Here is a 23,241-nt window from a genome sequence, read left to right as displayed (position 1 = left end):
AGATTAATTTAGTAAAGATTCATTACAATCAATACAGCAGTTTCTGAAGATAATCTTTTGAATGTTAACAACACAAAATCCACTGGGCAAGTTCTAAGTGATGACGCTTATTTTAAATTACCCTCCTTTTGTCACAAGTTTTGAAGTAATATTCTCAAACAAGCTTCTACTATCCCAGTACTATGCATTTTTACTTATTGCAAATATGTTGATCAAATGATTAAAATGAAAATTTGTTGTTGTTGACAAGTTTGGTATATAACTTTATTACAGCCAACCACTGAGACATACAGAAATAAACATATTCATTTATTTATACTAATTGGAACATACAAGTGTACACTGTTTATTTACAATACACAGATTAATTTCACAATTACATTTCTTAAAAAGATTATTCTCTATTCACATGCGATAATGATGCAAACATTTAGAATAAAAAATACTGCAGATGTTGGTGCGTTTTGAAATCCACATTTTTAAATGAGCACTGTTTAACCAATATAAGAAACTTGGAACCCCACTAACTGCATACCATCATTACTAAGGGGCTAAACAACACATTTAATCACAGTAATTGATTGAAATGCTTTTGTAATTTAACATCTTGCATATCATTAAATAGTTACTCAACCAAACTTATACTGACATGCAGCTTACCATAAGCCAATAACAACAAGCAGCAAATATATTATTTATACATGTGCAAATGTATAAACATGTCATTTAGGGATGTTAACATTCACTTGGTACCAAAATTTTCAAGGGTAATAACTCACATCTCAAATTTATGTGAACTGTAACTTAAAATCAATGATCAAAGATAATTACTCCACTTATACTCCAATACATTTGTTGTAACAAGCAAAATGTATTACAAAGCTCAATCAATTTCAGTTGTCAAAAAATACTGCCAGTTCATAATCATGATAAAGAACAAAGATAAAGCTTGTTAATCAATGCATGGCTTTTTTTTATATTGGCAGTGTAACATGCCACAGGTATTAATGGCCAAGAATGGATGTAATGGTCCCAAGGCCATTAATAATAAACAAATAAATGAGTCAATATGCTCAAAAATCATTACAAATTGTGCTTTCAGTGTCTGGTATTGATGCCTTAATATGTAATGCGTGGCTGTATTTCTGAATGCAATACTGTGACTTTGAGTTTGTAATGATCAGCTGGAGGGCATAATCCAGGTAGCGAAATGGAGATCCAAGTTGCCAAGAATTTCTACAAATTGATAAGTCGCCAACTCATGTATTCTTCTTCTTTTCTCTTAACTCAAATAATTCAATCCCTTACTGTCATCAATTCTCTCTGACTCACAAGCGATCGATAGTAAGTGGAATATAACGACTGAATTATTACTCTTCTCTATACCTTTCTCCACTTATCTGAGTACACTAATACTGTAATTGGTTTAAACTGTAATCATTTAGTTTTTATAAGCAGGAACAGAAAAGTTCAGAATTTATGTACATTTTAAAAAGCTTAAACAGTTCTAAGAATAGATTTCGGTGCTATATATACAGTGACAAAAAGTTAAACGGTAAAATAAATGACACAATCTGTCTGCTGGTTATCACACATATCACAATATAAAACAGTTTAAAAAAAGCCAGTTCAACCTGATACATTGTACTTTTAAAAAGCAATCTTGACATGCAGTGTTATATGTTGCTCTGTGGTATATCATTAAATTAGTGCTGTTATAATGTATATATGAAGTTTTTTCTATAAATGTTTTCCCTCAAAGAGAGACAAAAAGATTGCCTCTGGAGAGCTGGAAAGAATAGGTATAGTGCGGAACATCAACACTGACCTAATTTAATGCAAGTCGTTGAGTTAATGGCATATAAATTGAAGTTCCTCAGTTTTTATATACAGAAAGTATAGCCCAGAACAACCATACTGTCTTTTGTAGGGCAAAACAATAATTTATAACAGCTATTCATATTTACAGTATTATTTTTCACTGTAATACAAGGTAAGTCATATGAGAACAATATTTATGGTAAAAAGTTAAATTTATCAATAGCTATAGCACAGTACAACATTACTGACCTAACTGTCTCTAATCATTTTAGAGGGATACTCTTTTCAAGTGTAGCCTATAACACACATTTACAGAGGTAGAAAAATAATTTAAAGAGAAGTGAAGTAACCAAAGAGAGATAACTCTAGTACTTCGGGTCATAAACAACCAAGTTGGTGAGTTTTCAATGACAATATGATCACCTACTATATTCAATTATAGTTACTTATTATACATGTACATATTAATTTGCAAGTAGAGAAGATGGACTTACAGTATTAAACTTATCTTATTTGTTTATTATTTATTAGAATACATGTTCATATTAAGATACAACTTCATATCAATGCAATAAAATATTCTAGCAGTGAAGTATGATTTCTCCCCATATTCATCACTCACTTCTTCCTATCACTCCTAGGAGGAAGGAGTCACTTCTCCTATTCACTGAATCCTAAATTTGGCCCTGCAGCTGTAGAAATTTCCAGTTTGTAATATCCAATTGGTTGAATTTTCATTCCTTTTAAACATACTATAGTAAAAGTTGATTAATAAAATTTCATACGAAATGTTTTAAAAATATAATTAATAATAATAATTAAAAAATAAAATCAATCGCATATACACCTTATAACAAAATCAAATTTTAAAATACTTTTTTGAGTATACATGTAGATATGACAAACAAAATCCACATGACTTGTAAGTACATGTAGTGCACTAAGTTCATCTTTTATCTGTTGTTTTTTTCAGCAAATGACAAAGTCTCTTCATTCTATATTTTCTTCCTTTGGTGGCTTATGCCTTACAGGACTTGATAACATTCTGTAAAAAAAAATCATGTGTATTTTCTACCCTCTATAAATGAAAGGTTTAACAAAAACATACCTATACATCACAATATGTACATGTACATTGTGCCAATGTGTAATCAATGTCTCATAACATGTACATGTACATTGTGCCATTGTGTAATCAATGTCTCATAACATGTACATGTACATTGTGCCAATGTGTAATCAATGTCTCCTAACATGTACATGTACATTGTGCCAATGTGTAATCAATGTCTCATAACATGTACATGCACATTGTGCCAATGTGTAATCAATGTCTATTTGATTCAAACAAGAAAATGTTATTTAGATGATTTTATGTTTTTGTTGTCCTGAGTTCTGAATATGACAATACTAAGTCTGATCTTTATACTGTCTTCTGTAAAATATTTTGAAATACCTATAATATGCATTAAAGTATGAAATTTATAATCACAAAATATTCAATAAAAAAAATAAGACCAATAGAGAATCCTTTTTAATTTCCTAAAGCTTTGCTACAATGTAAATGTAGTTTAATCAAATATGTATCACCATTAAATTTGACCCATAACATGTGTTAGTATGCGCCACAAACACAACTCATCTGGCTATAACACTTGGCACTTGGCCCATATTTAATTTTCAATAGAATTTCACTAAAAACAAGTGATTCAAAGTACATATACAGTATCAAATTGGTCTGGGAAGTGCTGTAATAATATGTTACCAATTGAGCAGGACAGAACTGCAGTAGACCAATGTATACTTTTAATAACATATTCAGGTACAAATTCAAATTTTTAATTTTAATTGATAAATTGAAAAAAAATTGAATTTGGTACAGACCTTTGAGACAGCTCTGATGTGATCACTGTGTACAACACTCTTTTTTTCCTCCTTAGCTTTGTTTTGTGCTTCTGCTGCCAACTTCTGCATTGATAATAGATACTGCAACCACATCTGAAAGTAAAATTTGACATAAAAGATCAAGGGTACCAGTGTACAAGTACCCCACTTGAGCCACTTGGGGGGTAACTAGGTAACTTACCTTTCGGGTGATTAAAGAAATAGTTAATTTTGGTGTTTATTCACAGAGACTTGAATGGATATACATGTACAATTAATGGGAATTGTTCAGAGACTTGAATGGATATACATGTACATTTAATGGCAATTGAAACTTACGTTGTACTACAGTTCATTTCTCTAATTCACATCCTACATAATTTAATGCATGTAGAATTGTTCTAATGTACTTGTCTTGTTCTTTTTAAGAATTTTTCTTTAAGTACAGTTTCAAATTTGAAATGTATTGTTTAACTAATAAACTTTGGTTCATTAAATTTGATTATAAATCTAACACCTCAACCAGCAATATGTATGAAAATCTGATGTTTCAGTTTTTAATGATTGAGAATTATACAATACAATGTACCCGGTACATGTATACTTATAACTTAAATGAATATAGTTTTAAGAACAGCTGAGCAAAATTAGGTTTGCCAGAATGGAGGATATCTTGGTTTATGGTAAGATTGTCAGCACTTTGTTTTACCTTAAAATAAAATATGCAAAACATTTTCAAGAAATGAAGGAAAATAAATGAAACGAAATGGAAAAATTGTCCTTTTAAAAAGCCGAGTTCAATTGTATGTAATTATTCACATAAAAATTGTAAAAATTTTAACGGACATGTGCAGAAAGAATCTTTTTTATTCTTTCAATATTACCATTAATTGATTTATACTTCATTTTTATCTTCCAAAAAATAATTCATGTAGCCACAAGCATAGACATTCATGATAATTTGACCACAGGTGGGGTAATTGTGACTGTAATCATTAATCAGCTGTAATTGGTTATATTTTTTTCAAGTAATCATTGTAATCATTAATCAGCCAAAAATCTGATCACATGTAATTTAATTTTATCAATTACTTTTCAAAATACCCTTTAATTCTGATTACTTTATGATTACACAATTACCATGGAAATATTAAAGCCTAAAATGGTATCTATGAATAATGCATTATGTCAACAACAAAAAGAGTAAAATGATTGTTTATCATTCAATGCTTTAATGTGTAAATATTTTTCTTTTTTTTTCTTCTTTTTTGTGAAGGTATTACAAAATATTAGTAAGAGCTATCAAAAGATCCTATACAAATGTAAGAAGTAAAAAAGTAAAAACCAAGGGCATTATGGCTATTTTCTTTTATATTCAAATATCCCTAAGGGCATAACTGTTTATGAAACAAGTGCATTGGTTTTAAAATTCAAGTCAAAGTCACAAATTGTGATATTGAACTTGTATATACATGTATTTTATAGATCTATGTGGTTTAATAAATTGGTGAATGTTAATGTTCCACCATACTTTAAAAATAATACTACCTGTTAAATTCAAAGAATTTAAGGCCTTATGAAAAATACAAAATGATCAAAACCTTCCAATTAATTCATAATTATTAGCAAATTCATTGTAATCAGATGTAATCATGATTACTTGTCAATGTAATCATTAATTTGATCAGTTACTTTCAGAAATGCTGTAATCATTAATTTAATGAAATCATACATTTGACAATTTAATTGTAATTTAATCAATTACATTGAAAGTAATCGGAACCCATCTCTGAATCTGACAACACAAACATACATGTAAATCATACTTGAACATACTGACAAAATTTTTCTGTTCACTGACTGCTTTCCCAATGTGAATGAAGAACAATGTTAACTGCATGGACACTGCATTGTATTGGAACAGAAGTGTTGAATACTAAAATTTAATTACATGTACCTCCCTAGAAAGTTTTAAATTTCAACAGTACATGTACCTCATACATAAGAAAATAAAAAGCTTCACCAAGCGCAGCATGAAATGACTGCAGTGGTCAAACCATGAACAGTTGGGGCAAGAACAAACACAACAATAGTTTTTGACATACTTAAGCATAATGACTTACAATTTATTATGGACACATCAAATGGTTTGGAGACTATACTACACAAAATTTTAAAGTAAATAAAAATTTTCAAAATCAGACCAAAAATCAGTAAGTTAATTTTTTTCAGGTGTGAGCCCTTTGACCCCTTATAACTAGAAAACCATAAGAGATATCTGAAATCTGACTGAAAAAGGTAGAAATTACCAACGCCAGGGTTGTAGTGTGGCCAAAACAACAAGCATATAAAGCTTTTTGAGACTGCTCAACTAGCTTTTTCTTAGCTGCGTCAAAACTACCAGTATAATGAAATAGAATTCCCAAATAGGAATAGTCATCAATATAGTCTAACTCGATATCATCAAGTTTAAGGTTTACTGTAGGTCTGTATTTACACATAGAAAAAACAACAACTTTTGTTTTTGCAGTGTTACCCTCAAGCTTCAACATTTTACAATAGTTACTGAATTCATTTTACATACTTCACATTCCCTCTAGGGTCTCAGAGAGCAACTGAGTATCACCTGCATAAAGTAGTAAAAATATTTTCATATAAATTTTTAGATCATCAACTAACAAATCATCCACCAACATTAATGAAGAAACTCCAGCATTTGCCAAAAATACTGGTAGTTCAAGATCATTTAGAAAAATGGGAAATAAGAGGAGACAGGTCTTCTCCTTGACAAACAACTATGTTACATTGTACAAGTAAATAAGTCTGAATATTTACCATTTTTACAACTCGTGACTTTGTATTCTGGTACATATTCTTTATGATTTTAAAACATATACCAGAAATATTACTTTTTTGATAATTTAGACCAAAGGCAGGTTTGATTAATCTTATCAAAGGCTTTACAGAATCAAGCAGATATCAAGCTGAGATTTATATTCTCTAGTAGCATTGTACATATGTTTACGATTCAATAATCATGTTTTCCTGCACATCATAATTCTTTTTAGTGTTATGTAAAGAATCATGTTTAGTTCGACATTTGTTGTCAAAGTTTGAAACCAAGGAATTTTGTTATCCGTGTTCAATTTTGACATTTTCCTCTTTGTTTTACATACACCTTTGGCAGTATTGTCAAAGTACTTACCAATATTATCTATTAAAATATGATTTTTTTTTTAAATCAGGGTTTTTCAGTTTGGATATACAAAATGTATTCAATACATTATATTTGTTCTTTATTTGTTTGAGTTCCACATCACTATCCCGAATGTCCTATCTGTTGTCATGCCTCTGGTCATGACCCTGGCCTCCATTCAGAATATCACGCTGGACGTCCATCGGATATGGGTGAATTTGGTGCTAACATGTATGTGGCAGATAAGGTCTTCTATTCACACAAAGCCTATCTCATATGATTTTGGCATGCTGACCATCATCTCGAAATCTTTTCTCTGGGTATTGCTGATACACTTTAAAGGGTTTTCCAGCAAATGCATCCTTTGCTGCACTAACGTCTCTCTCTTTATTGGTATTGTACACAAATTTTGCAATAATGGATGGGAGTCAACCATCCTTTTTGGGTTTCATTATGAAATGCTATTTGATCATTTATGTGTTTAATAAAACTAGTTTACCACAAATGAAGCATATTAATAATGATTGATATAATAATGAATCAAATGCAACTTTTTTTAACAAATTAAATTACTTAATTGATCGCATATTCGACAATGGTTGAAATGGATTATGGCCAAAATGTACTGTGGCCAAAACATTCTACATTGTATGGCCAAGATGACTGGAAAGTATTTTTACTCGGAAGTCATGTAAAGTTTTTAAAATACCTATAAATATCTCATGACTTCCAAGTTCAACTCACTCTACGTGTTGAGATACTCCAAAATAGTTAAAGTCAGGAAATGCTCCATGAACCCAATGCTACATACAGAAGGGCATACTCTGAGTTCTTCAGTCAGGTATTGAGTAGGGTGGACTCCACTACCTCCAACCACTAACATCTATTTACACAACCCCCATGGCATAAGGGGCGGTCGTACGAGATCTGTAAGGATGGTCAAGACCGTAAAAACAACCAATCGTCGACGTTCAACACCATCAATCAGTGCTTCGATATCGTATGAAACAAGTGTCTATGCGACAGACAGCAAGTGATGGCAATACTCCAATAGCTCAAAAGGCCAATCGAGCAATTTGCAATTAAAAACCACCTTTTGAGTGCCAAGGCTTTTCCTTTATTTGGTCAAGGAAGAAATTCGAAGATTCTGATCTAACGTTCAACTGCAAAGTCCAGCCTAATCCGTTTTTGGGATAGTGTCAGGAGCTATTTTCAAATCAGAAAATAGCTCCGAACACTGAATAATCCCAAAAGGGATTAAGTCCAGCCATTATGCTTACCAAAGTCAGAACTTTTTTCTTGTTAATCTTGGTTCTTCTAACATGTTTATTATAAGCCGATTTTAGTTTAGTTTTCTGAAGTTTTGGTGCTATCGTCGTCATTATTATTTTTTTTTCAAAAATCCCGCAGGAAACAACCAAGGCGTTTGTAAATTCTTAAACCATGTCGAGAATCCGGATTTATTATGTAAACAATCCTTTCGTTTTTTTCTAGATTTACCCATGCGCGTTGATTCAAGTCAAAAGGTATCTCCGAAAGGTAACTCAGAGTTCTGGTTCACTTGAAATGTAGAACGTCTCGTCAAAACGCAGACTATTGCATTCAGTTTGTTGAAAATGCATTTGAACTGACATTGTAAGTATGTTTACACATAGAAAGACAAATGACTTAAGTGTCCACACTTCTGGTTAATAGGTTTTCATTCACTTGTTCAAAGTTGTTGATCCTAACCCCTTTTGCCAGTTTTGGGGTTCGGCGCTGGAGATATATTTGGTGGTGGTCAAAACAAAAAATATCTCCAGCACCGAATCCCAAAAGGGATTATTGTTGATCCCTTTACCAGTTTAGGATTCGGCTTGGATGTTTTATTTTTCCGTAATCTCTCCCGCGCAGAATCACAAAAACGAATTTGTAGCATCTTTGTCTTAAAACATCTGAATTACTCAGGTTATATTTTTCTTTTCAAAATTGTCAAAATTTATAATAGATGTATGAAGAGTCATTTCTGACTGTTCTATATCCCATTGACATTATTTTGATGATAGGAGTGTGATTTTCATTGGTCAATTGGTTTATATATGTAGTTTCAAATACATTGTATTTTCCTTACTTACATAATGTAATTATTCTCAGGCATGCACTGACCAGAAGGTACATTTATAGACCTATTTTTATGTTCTTTTCTTTTGATTTAGTTTAGTTCATTTTAATAATTTATTTATGAAGAATTGCATCATGTTCTTGATTTTTTTTACCGATTCTTCATTTTTTTTGAAAAACCAAATATTTACTATATATTTTATATAAATGTCAGTTATCAGAGTTTGTGATATATTTTGAAGTAGATTTGAGTATATTTAATTATTCATTTTTTTAAAATTTATTTTTTTTCTACATGAACAACTCCTGAATTAATTTTCTGTTTCTGCCAACAACTGAGCAAAATTTCTAATTATCTTAACATTTGAAAGTTGTACTGAAATTATTGATCATTATTGAAAATGGGTAACTTACATAAAATTTCAGGACTCTAGGTTTAAAGTTACATTTTCATAGGATGAATGAACATACACAAAACAATGCAAGTGATTTTAGTTTTTACTGGAAATACCATCAGTGAAAGCAGGTTTAGTACATTATGTAGCTTCTCAACTCTGACCATCTGTCATGCTTAGGGAATACCTACTTTGCATAATTTGTAATTTAAAACATCATTAACCAATATTACTCCAACTTCCCACGTTTAAATACATGTGAAGATGTGCATCTTCTAATATGGAGAAAGTATTTTTGAATGTACATGTACATGTAGCATGTTGAACTTAGGAGTTTCATGTGACTATTTTGTAGACAGTACCTACAGTAGTAGTGCTTTTTGTAATATGTAACTCAAAAAGTATTGAACCAATGTTATTCAAATTTTGCAATGAGATTATATATATGTACATTTTGAAGATGTGCACCTCCTATTACAGATTTTTTTTTACATTTTATTATGTTAAACTTTGCCACCTTTCAGAAGTACATTGTATATGCTATCATTAGAACATCACTTTAGCGAATTTATAGCCTACACTGCAGTTTTTAACTTGCCTAATCTTTATATAATACATATTAAAGATACATGTACTTATGTGCAGACAAATATACATTTACATGTATGATGATTTCATAGGTCCAGACATGTATGGATCTTGATGTCAACAGTATTGGGTATGGGGATTTTTTTTGTTGCTATACAAAATTTTTCCATCTATTCTAAAGTGGAACTATTCTGTTCCACAACATTTCTGCTACAAGAATAACATCGTTATGAATGTACGATCCCTATATGATTTTATGAAAAGTTGAAGTTAAGCTTATTACATTGTATACACATACATTGTAGTTTACCATTATTACCATTACACTTTTGTGGTCAAACATTTCATGTTTGGTGTTCTATGAGAAATCACAATTTCATGTAAAAAAACATTTTTTTCCAATTTCTGAGGGTCATGTTATGTTACATTTTATAGATTATTATATGGTGACAACACCTTAACCAGTTAACCTACGTTTAAGCATTATGGGATTTGGAACCCAGTTGAGGGTATTGTTGTGGAAGAACTTCACACTTAGGAAAAGACAGAAGGTTTGTGTTGACTTTATTTGTCTCTTTCTGTCCTATAAATACATTGGAAATATTCCCAGAGGCCATCAAAGATCCTTATGAACCCCTGCTTTAAAGTGGGCCAAAACATAGTAAGGATGTCCATCAGTTTGTTTCACTTCTACTCCCAAACCACTTGTTCAATTTGATTAAAAAAATCTTTTAGGATATGGTTAGAAATAGGTAATGCTATTGTGCACCTCATATCTTATTACATGTATTCTAATTTATTTGAAAGAATTTATGAAGAATTTATTTATAGAAGAATTCCTATATCATATTGCTTTTTGAATTTTTATGAAACTTTCAGGTACCGATGTTTATTTTGGTAGTGTCATTGTGCACCTGCTTTGTTGAATTTTGGTCTGCATAAATTTGGAGTTTTAATTAGTGGGGACTTTGGCATTCAGAATGGCTAATTGGAGCCATTTTGTATTTTGTTGATTTTATTACACATGTACCTGAATTCAGGGTTTTTTGGGTTTTTTTTAAATTAAATTTGCATTTACTAACTTTGCCATTTACTCAGAAATCAGCCTGATATACATCTCCTAAGAGAATGATTATAAGGTACAAATGTAATGCCAGTGTGAACCTGCTTTTTTTTTGTTTTTATAATTGGTTTTTGGTTCCCCTTATATTCTTACTTGAAAAGATGGACGAAAAAGATATACTTTTTGTACCCAATGGAGGATATTAATATTACAGTATGATTGCTAACATACAATACACTTTTGATTCTGATTAGAATAGATTGGGTTTTATATTTCCAATAAATAGAATTTTTAGAAAGTATATGTGAACATGTACATACTGGTATACTACACAGGAAAGGAGGGTCTCCTTTTGTCAGCTAGTAATTCTAGACATACAGAATGTAGTCTGACTTAAACTGTTCTTCTGTAATTCAGGACCAACTAAATTAAGTGACAGGCCAATGACGCCATAGTGGCAAAATACTTAAAATACTGGTGTACTTTATTTGTGCTATTATTTTGGAAGTAATTTTTAAGCAAGAAGGCATACTGAAAATTGAAGAGCCTTAAACAATTGACTCCTACATTTCTATCCATTAGTAATGTTGCAGTTACACAGTCATGTGTTTTTTTATTACCGTTGTCACTACTGATATATACATGTACTAGTACTATATACATGTAGGTACTAATCAAATTATTGTCTCCCATCACAACATGGCACAGGAACAAAGAAATGCAAGGGGTTCTTAGCAAATCAGTCCATCACACCTTGTAATGCTCTCATGCCTGCATTGTACATATCCCTGACAGATATTCAGGTTCGACCTCTGGGGGCATATCTAGCTGCCCTCTTCAAAGCATTCTATTTCAACTTTTTTAATATATGATTACAAGAGACTTTGTTGTGGCAAGAATTTTTGGTGACTTACTTGAAAATGATTTTTCGATTTTTAATGTAGTACATGTCAGTGGTTGGTTTTGGTTAATGAAGACAGTAGTTTAAATGGCATTTCTTCTGGGTCACAATTCAGAACATCATTAAAATTATTTATGACTAAGCATCATGGTTTCTTGTATATCCATACAACATTTAAATTATTAGGTAGAACTGTCTAAATACACATTGGAAACTATTGATCATATTGTTACATACATGTATATGGTTTGTTTAAAAAATGTCACGTTTTTGTGACATGTTCAATGTTGTTTTATAATCTTTTTATATTAAAAAAAATACAGCAGACATTTTAAAATACAGTGTACATCTACCAGCAGTCCTTTTCACAAAAATTCTTAAATGTAACAATAGTTGTAAGTTATAATATCATGATTAATAAAAAAAAATGTGACGTCAGAACTTACGATTAATTTTATACTTAAGATTTTTTGTGAAATCAACCACTGAGTAATAAATATGTCGATATTTTTAAACAGGGAATAGTTCTATGAATTGCTTTATTTATGTCTAAAATTTAAAACGGACATATATGTTTTGGTTATAAAGGGGTAGTTACAGGATTTCAGGTGGTAATGGACTTAATAAGATTTATTTCTGTGGAAAAAAGTAATCACAAAATATTTTGGAAATTGATATTTTATTCAAAAACTTTTTTTACCTATAGAGGGAGTTATACACTTGGCCCTTCTCCTTAATGTATTTGCACCTGAGGTATGATTTGAGTAAGTTTTAAATGACTTAAGTAACCTATATCACCTTCAAATACAAAGTGAAAAGTAAAAATGTAGGCCAAGCAAATATTAACGTAAGTACATTTGTAATTTAACTAAACTAGGAATGCACTTGAAGTGTCAAGCTTTGAAGTGCATGTGTATTATGTGATACCCTGTGAAATGTTGAGTGTCTGTCCACTGTCAATTTCCAAGAAGACAACTTGCAGATGGATCAATTGATCAAACTATTTGAATTTTTCAGAACACTAAGAGCATTGCCTTTTAAGTAGGACTCTCAGGGTCTTTTAGAACAGTTTCTTTGTTGCACAAGGGCATGTAAATTCACGAAGTAATGACATATTCCATAATATTGTTCTGTAAAGCAGCAAATAAAAGAAAACAGTACATAGGTACCTGGTCAGAAAGTAGAACTTGGAAAATTTTTCATCTACCGTAATTATAATATGAAAAGAATCTATTTATGGATCAGCATGGTCATGACTGTTATTGATATTTATCTCAGTAGTACATTTAACAATGCTATTAAAAGGCTATAGCATGATAGAATTGTGAGGATTATTGTTAAGTACAACATGTGATATAACATATAGGTGTAAATGCATGTATAACAATATGTTCTTATTTTTGACTTAAGTACATTTAATGTTAAACAGAGTTAAATTCAGTTCTCTTGAGTCTTGCTTAGGAATCTTATTGGTCAGAGAACTTTTCAGAAACTGCTGTTAGATTGTTATTGGAAAAATAGAAGGTAGTTTTCAAAAAATACTCTGTCCCAGTGAAATCCTTACCAGGCCATAGTCTTAATCAGAAAGAACAGACAGGACTTTAAAGTGAAAAATTGTCTTCCTGAATGTTTCTTTTTTATGCCCTATGACTAGATGTCCTGGGGAGAAGGGGCATCTTAAATTACCTTTGTCTGTTCATCCTTTCATCTCTCTGTTCCGTTTGGTGGTGCATGGTTTATCTGGCTATCTTCTTTCACAGTTTTTGAGCTTCAGCTTTGAATTTTTGTAGAATGTTTATATATGCACCTAAAATAGAGATCTGCATGGCTAAACGATTTTGATTTAAAAAAATATTGCAAAATTAGAGATAGTTGAACTAAGCATTTCAATTGTCTCAAGGATAATAGGTGGTATATGGTTTGTCCAGCTATCTCCTGCAACAGGTTTTAGGATTTTGATCCTTCAGAATACCTTATGTCACCATTCATCAGAAGACTGAACACTACACAAAACATAGTCTGTATGTCATTCATTTTATATCATTCAGTTACTGTTTTCAAAATCGTCAGTAAATATGTGTTGGAGAATATGTGCTATCATTGTTGGAAATAAAATTAAGATTTAATCTTTAAATCAGTAGAAGGATATTGCCAAAATCAGAGATAGTTGAACTTAGCAATTTCAATATTACATAGAGGTAGCAGATTGTAAATGGTTTGTCTGGCTATCTTCTTCTACAGTTTTCAAGTGCAGCTTTTCTAGGCAGTTTATGTACTTAATGGAAATGTGCAGGTTGCATGAAATTTTCCAAAGATAAAGGGAGTTGGTTATATTAACTTCATTTCCTCTACCATATGCCAAATTGTTGATTAAGACCACAACAAACTTTCTGAGGCAATCTTGATATTAGTTTATTATGCAAATTGCATGCTTCAGTGTAGAGTGTGTGGCATGTTTATAATGAGAATTTTTAGTTTTTTTTCTAATTTTTTTATCTTTATCCTCTATTTGCTGAGTTTTGCTTGGAAAAAGACATGTTTGAAACAACTTTTGATTTTTGCTTTGGAGATTGTGATAGGCATGATAATCAATACTCTAATATTTATGTGATATAGACATATAGATGTTTAAAAGAGGTTTTAAGCATCATTTTGTGGTTGTAACATCACATAAGATAATGAAAATACAATTACAATGTAGATATTTATTTTTTATTTTTCAGTTCCGGTTTTTTGCAGAAGTAGCCTTTCCTTTGGCACTCTTTTTAATTTTAGTGATTGTTAGAACTCGTCCAGATTTAAAAGTTCGACATGATGAATGTAAGTGCAAAATGTGTATTATAAGATCAAAAACGAGTAGAAAGGAGTCACTATAATGGCCAGTGTATCTCTCAAGAACTGATATATAATATTCCACAGAGAGAATAGTGTAATTTTTAAAGATGACATTTCACTGTTTCTTCAACAAAAATGAGTTTTAGTACTAGCAGTTCTTTGGTTTATAGGAAGTTCTATGTGAAGATATGTAAAAATGGAGGTTAGTTGAATTCAAATACCCACACTTTTATTTTTGTACTCACTTAATACTACACATCCATTGTAAAAAGTTCTCTAAAACACTTTCATATGTGGTAACTAAAATATTTTACTAGCTGTATATCATCATTATTTTTTAAAGGCAAATCAAAATGTTCTAATCAAGATTGTATACTACTTTCTTTTGTAGGCCATTTTGATGGAAATGCAATGCCAAGTGCTGGCACCTGGCCTTTCATGCAATCTATTATTTGTAATGCTGACCAAAAATGTCAGTCCACTGTTACAGCTGATGAAAGACCTGGATTCACTGCTTCGGGCAATCAGCAGTCATTGTAAGAACATATATTAAGATAAAAGTTTATAATACTATTATTTAAGTTTAAAACAGTGGCCCAAGGCTATCGGCCATGAATAATTTTGAAATGTTCAGTTTTTATACCCCACTTCTTATGTCATTCAAAACTACTTCTAATAGTACAAATGTGTTTAAAAAATGCCAAACTACTATTTATGAGGGTTGGTTTTGCCTTAGGTCTATTACTTATAGTTTTTGACTATTTTTAGTACATGTTACCTTGTTTAATATTCATTACTTTGACCTTGTGATTTCTGCAACTTTGGAAGAAAACAAAATGTATAATTTTAACTAACCAAAATTTTACACAAGTACAGTTAAAATGTTGGTTCATGTTTCCTAGGATTACACGAATGCATAACATGAAAAATGCTCTATTAACCTCTTGGATAAGGTGTAAGGTAAAAATATGTAGTTATTTACTTTCAGAATAACGAGAATCTTAGAAGATTTAGGAGAGATTTTGGAGCCTTCATTAGTACAAAATTTACTACAAGATGGCCAGACCATACTGAGGGTATTGGGAATGATAAGAAATGGCACTGCTACAGGTAGGGATGAAATGGACACAAATTATTAGGAAGTATATTCCTTAAACACTTGGTTTTAATGTGATAACTTGGGTATTAGTTGGTTGATCTTTATAAAATGTTAATACAGTCGACTCCACTTAATCGCATATCGCTTTATTGCATATTTCGGTTATTAGCATAATTTTCTCCTGCACAAAACCATTTCCTATTATTCTATTAAGGAAAAAATCGCTTATTTGCATAGGCCTTGGAGGTGCATTTCGGTTTATTGCATAGAGAATTTTGCCTCGTCCAGGTAAAGACAGGTTTTCCCAAATTCTATTTTAAGCCTTGGGGTCATAAATATGTCAATCATATTTATTGTTGTAAAAACTAGATTATCATCAATCAGGAGGTGTTAATAATGGATTAAAAAAATCTTGGACATGAAAGAAAATATAAATGATTTCTAATTACATTAAAATAAACAAGCACCTAGGTGAACAATGACTTCTGACGACATGCCGAACATCACCTTATGATGCGGCTTGAGGTTCGGCTTGGGGTATTTTTTGTCCCTATTTAAATTCTTCCGACTACAAATGATTATCAATGTAAATTTAATTTTCTTTAATGAGCTGAACAGTTTTGAGTGAGCTTGGGTTACTAGGCATAAATATTATACGAAAATTAAAAGTCATTCATTCAGTACAATGTCTAATGAAATTCAACTACCCTAAGGTGCCCCATACTATCCACACTTCATAGGAATATATCGAGGTCAATGACCCGTATAATACACAACTATCAGTGTACAATGAACAGAGGAATAAAAACACACAGACCATTTCAAAAGCCCACAAACTGCAAACATTTATGAATATTACACTGAATCCTGGCTGAAATATGAAATATGGGATTTGCTTTCGTAGAAAGGTCAGGAAATTACTTGACTATTTATAGATGAGAAACACGTGGTTTTACTTATAAATACACACAACGTAAAGAAGGTCAATAAACAAGACAAACACAATATATATTATTATTTATTGATAAAAGAACAATACAATGAGAAGGTCTATAACAATTAAATACCAGATCAGAAATGTTGAACAGTGATATCCCTGGTTGATCCACAGTATCGTCGTCTTACCTGAACTCACACTTCCGGTCAAATCGTAATTTCGGTTATAAGAATAGCCCGGTTATTTGCATAATTTTAACTGGCAATTAGGCTATGCAATTAAGCGGAATCCACTGTACAAAGTCCTAAATCACAAAAGGAAGGTTGGTATTGATTTCAGAGGTTATTACCCCCTCCCCCAACTGTTTAAGAATTAGAGGCCATAAAGGGGTCTAAAACAAGCATTTCATGGAATTTAACTGTGTAATGCCAATAAAAGCATAGGAATGTCGCTCATATTTTTCCACAGTATTCCATACCACAATGGTCAGACTTGGATTGATAATATTTGGTGCAGTTTTGCAAAAAAAAAGTTTTCTTAGGATTTAATATGAAAATCCCAGCCTAAATACAAGAGCTTTAAGAAGTATGCTTACCAAATTAACCTCATCATGTACTGTTTTTGATATAATGAGGTACAAAGTGATCGATGAATACACCCTGAAGCAGAATTTATACTAAAATTGAATTAAAAAATATTGTGCAATATTGTGTCCAAATGAGTTTTTCTGTCCATAATGAACTGTAAGTCCCTATGTTTAGTGTGTCGAAAACTAATATTGTGTCCACACTTGCGTCAAGTGAACAGAGCTCAACTGGCTGTGGTTGTATCATGCTGCTTTCAACGAAGCTTTTTAATTTTCTATTTGGTTTGAAGATTTTTGTTTTGTAGTTGGGTATTTATTTTCAAATTCTTATTTTTGGGCAAACAGATATGTTATAAAATATTAATCTCAGAATGTATTTTCCAAAACATTTTTAAAATTGGAGTACTTTTGATCTAACTGAATAAAAAAACTTGATTATCATTCAAGGTGGTTTATCACTTGGTAATATTGTAACCAACCCTACTGATCTACGTAACCAGATACTCAACAGTAACATTAGTCTGTCTCCTAGTGTTGTGGATGAACTTCTCAATTCCAGTATAAACCTTGCTGTGAGTATAGTAGTAGTTTTTGACCTATAGATGACTATGGTAACTATATGTGGTGAATATTTATTAACCATTGACATTAACAGACATCTGTTATAAAGTACATGACTTTTATCACCTTCAGGTGAATCCAACATGTGAAAAGAAACTTAAGTTAGGACATAGGGAACACTTTCTTTTAAAAAAATATAAAAAAATATAAATGTTGTCAGTAGATGTACAACGTATTTGAAATATCATTTTTCGTAAGCATATGAAAAACATATATCAAAAGAAATTACTTGGTTTTTAATTTTAAGTTGTTGTATTTTTATTTGTTTTGTCAGAGGAGTTACAAGGAAGTGTAAGGTAGAATAAGTAACAAATCATATTATAAAAACATATGTTTTATTGACAGTTACCGACTGGTTTACTGTTAGACTTTGGAGAATGCAGTGTCTCAGTAAACAGAACTAATTCTTCAGCTGGAGGTCAGATTCCTGGAACCAATATGACAGCTCAGGACTTACAGAATCTCCTATGTGAACAAGGGTACTTAAACCGAACTCTGATCATTCCATCAGACAGTGTACGAGAGACTGTACAGAACCAGATCTGTAACCTCACTTCACCTCAGTTTGACCAGTTATATGCTCTACTGTTGTCAGCACTCAATGATCCTAATGCTAGAAATGAGGTAAACATCAATGTAGAAATGTTAGTCATTGGAGGAGTAATAAGTACATGTATGAGGTGGTAATTTATTAGTACATGTATTTAATGAATTACTGCTCTATTTTTCTGTCTATGAAAAATTACCTCAATTAAGTGGTGCACAGTAAATATCCTGTGTAGCAGGTTATTTTTTAGTGTGAACCAAAGGGTTTGAGGTTTATTTGATATTGACTGAAAAAATTTAACTGTCACTCCTTGTAGTTTAATTTTAGTATCAAAATTTAATGATTAAATCCTAAAAAATGATGATAATTTCACAGTCACATTACAAAATTTGGTCTATGAGAGGATGGACAAAAAAATTATCTATCCAGAAAGCTTGTTACTTCTGAAATTCAATTTTTTGTGGTTACTTCACAAGTTTCTGATTGAAGGTAAGTTTTTGGTCATAATGCAATTTTCTTACACAACATGAAATTTTTCAGAAAGTCATATATATCATTAAGTACAAATTAGAGTTTTATTTAAGGTTGGGTAAATTATGAAATTTCTCAAAACAGTTTAGTTAGGTTTAATTGATTAATATTTCCCATCACTTTCGCTCACTGTATATCAGTACACAACCGGTCAATTTTTTTCTGCACCTTTCCCAACCTTCTTCATTATTTTTATTATACTCCTGCTTAGAAGAAAGGGGGTATACTGTTTTAGCTTTATCTGTCATTTCATCTGTAACCAGAACTTTCTTAACATTATTCTCAGGGACTACTGATCATAATCACTTGATATTTGGTATGCAGCACTTACAACTACTTCTTGTTTACTATTATGGGAAAAATACATTTGTTCAATGGGATATACTGGATGCATTTACACTATTATGAAAGTTGACAGTAATATAGACATATTACCTTCGGTTTTTTTCTTAAGTGAACTGTGGATATAGGAAGTCAATGTTTCTTTTGATGAAAAGTGTAGAAGGCATATGCATTTTTCTAACTCTTTGTTCACTTTCAGTTTTCATTTTTTTTTTTTAACTATTTCCAAGATAAATATGATGTATGTTTTACAGATTTTGAATTATATTGAAAGAAATGCTGGACAATCAATACTATCAGATCCACTCCAGTTCCTGCAACTTTATCAGGATGTAAGTTCATTAAAAGATACAAGAAAAACCCAGTCCTTAGGAGTGTTTGTACATTGAAATAGAAAAACCCAGTTCTTAGGAGTGTTTGTACATTGAAATCATGGGAAAATATAGATACAGAAGATAAACTTAGTAATATTCATACTTAAATGTTTGATTTTCAGAGTATTTTTTCCTGTGGTATTTATACTTCAGTTGCATACAATGAAACATTGTTGAAAATGAAAACTTGGTTTTAACACTGTTAGATTTCTAGCTGTTTTAAAAAAGTTTTTGTTGCCAGCATCTTAAAAAGTCAACAATATACATTTTGTAATACTTTATTCTTCATTTTAATTCCATCCAAATGGATTTGGTTTTACATGTCCATCATTTGCAGTTTTAGTTTCAATATGTAAAGTAGAGAACAACTCAACCAAAGCTTTTCTAAACTTATCATGGTTCATATAAATTTACAGTTTAGTTCGCTTTAACCTAGAAACTAGTATTACCAGAATAACTATCTATAGATAAATGTGGTTAACATTCCCTTTTATAGATAAATGTGGTGAACATTCCCTTTTATAGATAAATGTGGTTAACATTCCCTTTTTAAACTTAATATACTAAGTCATTTTTACTGTGGTCATTTTCATAAGATATGGGATAAAATTGGAGAGTTGTTTACCTTAACTGATTCTACGAACTAAGACTACAAGTTATGAATGTGAATTTCTACTTACCTACTAGTATGTTAGAAATTCAGAATTTTATGGACCATTTTCATAAAATTTTCAAAAATATGGATTCTCATTAAGTAGCATAAACTGGGATGATTGAAATTCTGAATAGATTTTATATTATTTGAAGTCTTCTTTGCTAGTAACAGTTTTGTTTCATATTCAGTTTGAAAACCAATACTTTACATTTAGCATGTATCCCTGCCTTGTTAAAGTGTGTTTTAGGCTTGTTCTTTTTCTTTTTGTATGCAAATAAAATGATGTTTTGTTTCAGTTCATGAAGCTGTATGCAATTTATCAACGTGACCAAGGAATTATTACAGCAGTTGAGAATCTGTTTAGCCAAGTTCAAGGGGCTACCATGGGAACAAATGTGAATGTCACACAAACTGTCCAATCCTTGGTTTGTGGTCGAGGGGGAACAACTCAGTGTAGACCTGGATACTATATTTCTGGACAAGGATGTCTCCCTTGTCCTGTTGGAACATACCAACCACAAGCTAATCAAGGATCCTGCAAGCCTTGTGAAGATAATCTGAAAACTAATTCAACTGCTTCTACTAAAGAAAAAGATTGCCAAGGTGAACTTATACGCAGAATAAATAACATGTTAATGTTTATGAAATTCTAAAATAATCAACAGATTTTTTTTAAAGTTTTGTTATTTGTATCACATTTTTTCCTATTGCAAAAGGCCTAATAGAACTTACTGGTTAAAAAATGACTGTGATTACTCTGACAGTAATATATTTGAGGAAAAAAAAATATAGACTTCATATTTTGATAACTATAGAACGCTATAATATTGCTTTAAAATCTTGTAGTTACCTGTAGTGCTGGTAAAGAGGGGGATGACAATTGTGAACCATGTGACCAGGGATATTATAAGCCAACTGATGGACTGTATCCCTGTATGAAATGTCCTGAGCAGACCACATCAGATTCTACAAGAACAGGATGTAGCATTAGTGAGTCTGCCTAATTATACCCATAAAGAAGGGAATATACCTTTTTACCCTTGTCTATTCATATGTCCATCACACTAGATTTCATTACAGTTTTCTGTGCAACTGTCTGCCAAAGCCACTTGATATTTGAGCACAAGTTTTGTATAGTGTATAATATTGTGGGATTGATTTTAGGCTTAGACACTTCAACTTCCTGTTTGGCACACAACTCAGTTTATATTTCACCATAATCTAAATTTCTGGTGTGAGGCTACTACAAGTGGAAATTGGCTTATAGATTTCTACTTATTACTGAAAAAGTAGGGGTGACCCTTTCTGTGTATTCTTTTTTATTCTTAAATTATTCTGTGGTTTTGGTTTGTTGATTGATATAACTCTTAGGGCCTAAAGGGGAGACTACATCTTTAGGATATGACCAAAGTGATCAAACTTTTTTTCCAGTCATTATTTAAGTAAATGGTGTAAAAGGAGTATATTGTATATTCATTAACATTTTATCCAGGTCTGAAATTGTAACAATTACAGTACAGTACATCAGTGATTTCTTTCCACAAATATTATTACTTATCTTAATGATGGTCAGATTCTACCAAAATTAGTTATTTATTTTTTCAAACATTTAAAAACGTTCTTGTTCCACTTTTGCGTGTCAGTTTAGAGTACAATATCCAGGTTGCAGGTGATCTTGACTATCCATTCTGGTAACAGATCAAGGCATGATTATTGTGATTTTACAATTAAAATTCTGGTATAACCTTCCTTCAACAACATTTGTAATCAATATTTCTTTTCAGTGAATTGTTCCCCTGGATATTACATCAGCAATGGCAAGTGTTCTCAGTGTATGAAGGGATATTACCAATCCCAGTACAACCAAACTTCCTGTACCATGTGTCCAGCTAACCATGACACTACTTCTACTGGCTCAAAATCTGCTACAAATTGTATAAGTAAGTTCATATGGTAACTTTTTCTTCTTGAATATTGAATCTGTAAGAAAAAAATTACAAAAACACAAAGTTTACTGATGAAATCGATATTGTATATACTTATTATTATAAAGATAGCAGTGTTTTATCGAATGTTCCCAGTGTAAAAAATTTCGATAGTTCACACTGTGAAATAAATTCAGTAATGTAACTTTGGGACTTACTCCTGCCAAAACGTCACAACTTTGATATCAATCCACCAATCACAGAATTTATAATTAAAGTTGAAAATATCGATGAATTATGAAAAAAATCTGTATAATAAATAGGATAATCAATTGGTTATTGTAAAACACTCGTGCTAAGAATGCTTAAGGATTAAACATGTGCGCAGTACAAGTTCCACACACTCGTTAAATCTAGGCATTCTTTGGCACTCATGATAATATCTTATTCACTCTTTCCTATTAACTATCTTATTATTATTCTCTGTCATCTTTTAAAGGGATTTGTCCAGCTGGTTCAGAAGGCAATAATTGTGACACATGTCAGAAAGGCTACTACAAGTCAACATCTAGTATTGAAGAATGTATTCAATGTCCTGATGGATATACATCTAGTGCTGATAGAACTATGTGTGTTTGTAAGTACTGTGAAAGATGTGACTATATATTTCCATTCATGTAACATATATTGCACATTTAACTGTGATATTTCATTCTGTCAGTAAACAATATTGTTCAAACTTTAAAAGTCACTGGAGGTTAGGTATCATGCACTTTTACACAAGTCCCTTCTTGATTTTAGCCTTGTAAGTATTTTTTAACTTAACAAAAATGGATATGAT

At 31.3% G+C, this 23,241-nt stretch overlaps 1 protein-coding gene and 1 long non-coding RNA gene across 6 annotated transcripts in view; one reads left to right on the top strand and one right to left on the bottom strand.

The window, feature by feature from the left end:
- Positions 1-296: 296 nt before the first annotated feature.
- LOC148629338 (uncharacterized) lies at positions 297-12,102 on the bottom strand. 2 transcript variants are annotated; one of them, XR_015915885.1, is made up of 3 exons: positions 11,962-12,102; positions 3,706-3,819; positions 297-2,866 (listed from the first exon to the last, which is right to left on the bottom strand). It is a non-coding gene; the product is annotated as an uncharacterized LOC148629338 (long non-coding RNA). The 2 variants fall into 2 exon arrangements; XR_015915884.1 differs by lacking the exon at positions 11,962-12,102 and adding an exon at positions 8,182-8,361.
- The window catches only part of LOC148629337 (phospholipid-transporting ATPase ABCA1-like), a 53,295-nt gene continuing 38,459 nt past the window's right edge, over positions 8,406-23,241 (top strand). For all 4 annotated transcript variants that reach the window (XM_088548582.1, XM_088548592.1, XM_088548573.1 and 1 more), the window contains exons 1-12: positions 8,406-8,536; positions 10,420-10,535; positions 14,672-14,768; positions 15,175-15,319; positions 15,772-15,893; positions 17,853-17,977; positions 18,372-18,650; positions 19,701-19,778; positions 20,772-21,078; positions 21,322-21,465; positions 22,260-22,415; positions 22,900-23,037. In XM_088548582.1, coding sequence (XP_088404708.1) covers positions 10,470-10,535; positions 14,672-14,768; positions 15,175-15,319; positions 15,772-15,893; positions 17,853-17,977; positions 18,372-18,650; positions 19,701-19,778; positions 20,772-21,078; positions 21,322-21,465; positions 22,260-22,415; positions 22,900-23,037 — 1,657 coding nt within the window. In that variant the 5' untranslated portion in view covers positions 8,406-8,536; positions 10,420-10,469. The remainder of the gene's footprint in view (positions 8,537-10,419; positions 10,536-14,671; positions 14,769-15,174; positions 15,320-15,771; positions 15,894-17,852; positions 17,978-18,371; positions 18,651-19,700; positions 19,779-20,771; positions 21,079-21,321; positions 21,466-22,259; positions 22,416-22,899; positions 23,038-23,241) is intronic.

The sequence above is a fragment of the Perna viridis genome, chromosome 1 (assembly GCF_037379345.1).
Source record: "Perna viridis isolate PV_CMFRI_1.1 ecotype Kerala chromosome 1, ASM3737934v1, whole genome shotgun sequence".
NCBI classification, from domain to species: domain Eukaryota; kingdom Metazoa; phylum Mollusca; class Bivalvia; order Mytilida; family Mytilidae; genus Perna; species Perna viridis.
Note: the sequence above shows the minus strand (reverse complement) of the source record. Positions and strands in the feature narration are given on the sequence as shown.